The sequence below is a fragment of the Arachis ipaensis genome, chromosome B07 (assembly GCF_000816755.2).
Source record: "Arachis ipaensis cultivar K30076 chromosome B07, Araip1.1, whole genome shotgun sequence".
Classification (NCBI taxonomy): Eukaryota; Viridiplantae; Streptophyta; class Magnoliopsida; order Fabales; family Fabaceae; genus Arachis; species Arachis ipaensis.
Window position 1 is genome coordinate 111,260,639 of NC_029791.2, and position 6,356 is coordinate 111,266,994.

The 6,356-nt window shown below is 31.6% G+C and overlaps 1 protein-coding gene across 1 annotated transcript in view; it reads right to left on the bottom strand.

Moving 5' to 3' along the window:
• The window catches only part of LOC107610204 (polyadenylate-binding protein RBP47C'), a 4,526-nt gene extending 1,933 nt beyond the window's left edge, over positions 1-2,593 (bottom strand). Inside the window, exons 1-2 of the mRNA XM_016312315.2 lie at positions 1,764-2,593; positions 91-556 (exon numbers count right to left, since the gene is read on the bottom strand). Coding sequence (XP_016167801.1) covers positions 91-556; positions 1,764-2,129 — 832 coding nt within the window. The 5' untranslated portion in view covers positions 2,130-2,593. The remainder of the gene's footprint in view (positions 1-90; positions 557-1,763) is intronic.

A 6,356-nucleotide genomic window follows, 5' to 3' on the forward strand; every position in this document is an offset into this window, starting at 1 on the left:
TACATCAATAATAGGTGTGTAATAAGCAAAGTTCATCTTGAAACAGAACAAATTAAAAGAAATTTGAATAAGCAGATTATGAATTTGTACCTTGTTGATAAGCAGATGATTTCCTAGGAGTTGCAGCTCCAATACGCATACGCCTGCTAGAACAGTAGACACCATTCATTTCAGTCATAGCTTGAGACCTCTCATTATCATCACCAAACCTGACAAAACCATATCCCTTGGAGCGGCCAGTGTTGGCATCAAAAACAACTTTTGCAGCCTTAACAGAAGGGTATCTACTGGAGAAAGTCTCATGCAAGAGGCTATCTGTAACATCTGCAGCTAAATCTCCTACAAAAATTGAAAGGTCTGGAACATTGTCTGAACGCTTGTCTCCTGTGCTAAATGTTGCCCAGTTCAGCCGGAAAGGTTGCTCTGTGTTTGGCATCAAAATTCCAGCATAGTTCTGTAAAACTTTTTCAGCTGTGCCGTGTGAATAGAATTCCACAAATCCATAACCCTCTGATAGACCAGTCTGCTTATTGCGAATAACCTTGATGGAGGAAATCTGAAACAATAATATACAATATATATCACAAGTCAAGAACCGTTTCCATCGTAACAAACCACTTAAGCATTAGATGCATGCAAAAGCTAAGCTCAAGTAACAAGGGAAAACTTCTCTATCTTGTTTTCAACTATTCGTACCCTAAGCTATTCATGCTTCAAATAATCCAAAAGCAAATGCAACCAGAGAGTTCAGAAATTTGCACATAAACACTCAATCCCCTCAGAGTTCTGATACTATTATATATAGTTTAAAATGAATCAAATAGTTCCACCTGCCTAGATTGATGCATGGCATGATGAAAAGTCAGAAAATTATATTAGAGCAAAGTCAAATCGAATAGCTAGGGAAGATACTATCAGAGTTTTATCATATTTGCTTGATAAGAGTAGAGAGTTAGATGAACGAAGCATGCTACTTTTCTTTACTTTTCTTCTAATATAACATGCTCCCCTTGTGAAAAAATTATATTCTGCTACTCCCACTTTTGAACTAGGTATTCCCGTTTGAAAAGAAAGGACAGTGACGCTGACAATTAAGCATTAAATTACCATTGCTCTCGCAGTTATGGTTTGGGTTTAAAAAAATCAAAGTTGATATACACAGACATATAACTACAATTACAAGGTAATCATGAAAACCAAGAAAACCACAATATTGCCACCGCACCTATCAACAGAGACTGCAATTTAAATGGACACCTGATATGAAAAAGTTAAAGTAGTCATCCACCACCCCACTTTCCATTCTCCAATCTTTAACACCCACCCAAATAATCAAGAATTGAATTTTCTCAATATCGACCTTTTAATCCCAGAAATATAAATATACCAGCAGAAAACTGTCCCCTTCTTTCTTACGTTATGGATTTGAAGCAGCCCGAAATCAAGCATGCATCCTTAGTTAATATTAGCACAATAATGTAACATAGAAATACCAACTCAGCTATCAAAACTATGTATTCACCAATAATAAGAAAGCTACTCACTCCTATGCTTATAAGTAATAGGCTAATAATAATGAGAAAAAAGGCTAAGCTTTCCAAAATAAAAGTACAGACACAAAAACTGAAGTACCCAAAAAGGACAGTTTCACGTTCATGGAATCAACTACAAAAACAGAAATTAATAAAAATAAAAACTTTCTCTTATATGTGAACGTTATAGAAAACGATATATGCATAATATATTAAAAAAGAAAGGAGGACCTCGCCGGTGGAAGCGAAGCAGCGGTGGAGATAATTCTCGTCCATCCAATGATGCAAATCTCCGACCCAGATCGTCTTGTTCTCGGCGGTGGATCCCTGAGGCTGGTGCTGATGTGCGTGGTGGGGGGTAACGTGCGGCACCTGCTGCTGGTACTGGTGGTAGGGCATGTAGGGCTGGGGTGGCGGCGGCGCGTAATGTTGAGGCGGCAGCATGGGGTGCTGCATTACCATGGCGGTGGCGGGATACTGCATCGGCACCCACTGCTGTGGGAGTGGCAGTGGCTGCGGGTGCGGTGGCGTCTGCTGTTGGCGTTGATTCTGGTCCGTTGGTTGCTGTTGCTGCGAATCAGAGCCGTTGGATTGCATCTTAAATAATTACTAGTGTTAAACCGTGCGCCCTCTCTTGTTCTATTCTATTCCTTCTTTGGTGTGCTTTGTTTCTATAATTAATTAATAATGTCTTAGATTCAAATATATTAGAGACTAAATGAGGAAACAGGGATATGCATAAGCATAAATATGGAAAAGTGAAAGGGTTTGAATCTGGAATCGAGAGAGAGAGAGAGAGAGGTCGCGGCAAGGGTCTAAGAGAATGATTTATGTTGGTTGATGAGGAACGAGGATGACGGATTCTCGGGTTGGGTTGCTGAACGCGGTAGTGGATTGACCGTTGGATCGTGTAATGGGCCTACATGGCAAGCGTTAGATCTGTTAAATCAGGGATATGCATAACACTCTTGTGCCTTCGCTTCCTTCTCTCGCAGGATCCGCCGCCACCTCTTGCCTATGCCTCTTTCTCTCACTTCACCTCTCTCTCACTGGGTTTCCCTTTTTTATTCTAAAAAACAATATAGTTATATTTAGTAGTTTTTAAATTAGTTTTTTTTTAGAAAAAAGATTTACTAAGTTAAAGTGGGGGGTGTGTGCAGGCTGAGGCTGTCACATTTACCTCACGTCATTTTTTTTTTCACAGTTTCAGTGATGCTGGGAAGTTAATGGCACTGAAAATTAACGAAACGGGAAATTGCCTAGGATTCAGAATTCAGCAACTTTGTACTAGGTAACACTGGGTCCATCATCCTCGAAAGCTTCTTGCAATCTCATCCTAATAATAATACTATTTTTTTTTCCTAAGAAAAGAAGCGCCCAATAATAATAAGGTTTAATTATTTTGTTAGTTTTTATAGTTTTGTAAAATATTTAATTAGATTTTTATTTTTTTTTAATTAAATTTTTGTATTAAATTTTTTTTAATTAGATTTCTACTCTAAATACAAAATTAAATTACAATAAATTTAAATATTTAATTATAAATTCGGTTACATATTTAAGTAATTTTTGTCAACAAAATTTAACTAAATTGATTCAAACCCAATAAAAATTACTCACATAAAGGTGTGTATGAATCATGCACTTTTTTTTTTCGTGTTTTTCCGTTGTTTTTTTATTATCGCTGTTGTATTTTTTTTATTTCTTCTCTTTCTCTTTTTAATAATGTTATTGCAACATTTTTTATATCTTTTTTTAATTTTTTTCTCTTTTTCTTATTTTTATTATTTTAAAAGAATGAAAATAAAAAAAAACTATAAGAAAGTAAAACAAAAAGAAAAAGAAGATAATAACGATAATGAAGAGGAATATGAGAGTTTTGAATTGTGCAATCGAAAAATAACATTAGAACTTTTTAAACTTAACATAAGCAATTTCTGAATTTTGACACAAAATTTCTTAATAATGACACAAAAAATTTTTTAATTAGTTAAAAATTATCAAAAACAAAAATAACATCGAAAATTTTCAACCATGGTATCGAAATTTCTCCCAACATATCTTCTTCTGCTACTTCTTTTTTTTTTTTTTTGTATTTGTCATCTTTTTCTTTTTCCCAAGGTATTCTTCTTCTTTTTCATATTTTGTTATTGAGACAACTTTTTTCTGTAACTTATATTTTTGTAAATACAAGATTTTATCTAAATAAAATTATTTTAAAGGTGAATTGAATGCTTTCAAATTTTAAACAGCAAACTATCTTGCAATGTAGCACATAAATCAATTCAAATTCTGTGTTCATTATGATAAAATTTTCATATTTTATATAACAAATTTTAATGTCATTTTCTATTTTATTTCTATATTTTATATAAAAAATTTCAGTGTTATTCTTTATCATTATTTTTTGTGTTATTTTTTTATTTTTCTTTTTCATAAAATTTTTAAAAATATATAAAAAAAAAATAAACGAGCAAAGAAGATAAAATAAAAACAACAAAAAAACTATATAAGAAGAATGAGAAAACAATGCTGATAAATGACAATGACGATAATGATTATGAAGGGGAGAAAGAAAGAAAAGGAAAAGAGAAAAAATCTACTAAAAAAATAAACAATAAACATATATATTAAAAGAACCAAAACTATCAAAAATTAAAGTAGGAAGAATGTCCAAGGTGAGAGACTCAAACATATTTAAGTCAAGGGGGAGATCTTGGCCCTTCTTAGCGAGGAGATCAGCAACACAATTTGACTTCTACAGAGTATGCTTTCAAAGGATTTGATTTACACGGCTAGCAAGAGTCCTGAATATAAAATCTGGATAGATAATATGGTAGAAAGAAATCAATTTGATTTCTTTCTACTATATTATCTATATTATCTATTCTATAATTGTAGTGTAAAAATTTTTACTCTATAATATAATATGGATCAATCTACAATATGTATCTAAATATTCAGATCGACCTTCTTATATATAGACTTATATATATCGAATTTCAATTTGATTACATCATTATATCTAATGTACATAGTAGCTCCAATTTATTCTTTATTTCATCCATTTTTTGTATTGGTTCTATTAAACCCTAAACCCTAAACCTTAAACCCTAATAAAGCCACTTTGATGTTCCCTTTGAAATGAGGCATGGAACGGAACCATTGCGAAGAAGTTCCACGAGTTACGAAGGAAACTTCGAGCTCATATTGGTCATGGGTTGAGAACGGGAATCTCTTGCAGCAGAGGAGAACATGGATAATGTCTTGGGCAGCCATATCTTATAAAGTTGATAGCCATCATAGAATCTGATCCATGATAATATTATTGAATCCGTTAGTTATAGCAATGTCAAGATCTTTAATTATACCTCATAACTCAGCATGCATAATAAAGTAACTTCTTAAATTACAAGAGAATTTTTTGATAAATCTTTTCAAAATTGTCTCGAAGAACTCCCTTACAAGCAATATTATTGGAGCTGGTTAGCTGGCCATGAAGGATCTGTCAATATTTAATAAGAAGATCTACAAATTTTTTGTTGTTTGTTTAAAAGACTTTATTCATAATATTATTGAATCCGTTTGTTATAGTAACGTCAACACCTTTAATTATACCTCGCTCATAACTCAACATGCATAATAGAACAACGTCTTAAATTACAAGAGAATTCCTTGATAATCAAGATTTTTCAGATTATCTCAAAAAACTCTTCTACAAGCAGTATTATTAGAGCTAGCCATGAAGAATCTGTCAATATTTAATAAGAAGATCTATGAAATTCTTGTTGTTTGTTTAAAAGACTTTATTCATAATATTATTAAATTCGTTAGTTATAGCAACATCAAAACCTTTAATTATACCTCATAATTCAGCATGCATAATAGAATAACTTTTTAAATTATAAGAGAATTTTTTGATAAATTTTTTTAAATTATCTCAAAGAATTTCTCTACACATAGTATTATTGGAGTGCGCCATAAATGATCTATCAATATTTAATAAGAAAATCTTTGAAATTTTTCTTGTTTGTTCAAAAGACTTTATTCTCTAAAATTCTGAGAATTTTTTGTTCCTTGCTATAATTGATTCTGCAACTACATTATCTAGATTAGCATGATTCCTTTCAAAAGGTATTTTATTTCTAATAAATCAGAAAAAGGAGGTTATCACTCCAAAATAAATCAATCAGTCTTGTAAATTAAAAAGATTATTAGTAATTCAGTGTTATCAAAATATAAAAAATATAATTTTAATATTAACAATATTTTTAAGTATTGTTAAAATTTTTTAGTCACTGTAGTCACTTTATTTATAATGACTATAAACTTCACCAAAGTAAAAAAGAAAATTGTTTTTTATTTGTAATTTTGTACTATAATTGTATGATTTGTATCCCAACAACTAAACCCTAGTTTTATATCTGCTAAAAAAATAATATACTAGAAGTCTTTAACGGGGAAGTATTAGATGTCCAATTGTTTGTCCAATATGAATGAAGCAAGTGGAAGGCCTTTGCACACTAACAGACACATGAAGTCGGCAACCTTATCCTCTGTTTCAAGAAGCCAACCCCTATTCATAAAAGACAGAAGACACTACTTTCTTTTTTCTTCTTATAGGTATCTGAAATTCTGAATACGCACGGGAACAATAACAATGAATGGAATGTAATAACAAATTTAATTTCATCCTCAACGTCATTTTAAATAATAATTCCATTCACCTAATATAATTTTTTTTTAAAATCCTTATTCATAATTACTTATTTTATTAACATTATTCAACATTTCAACTTTCCACTAGATTATTAATGTCATTAC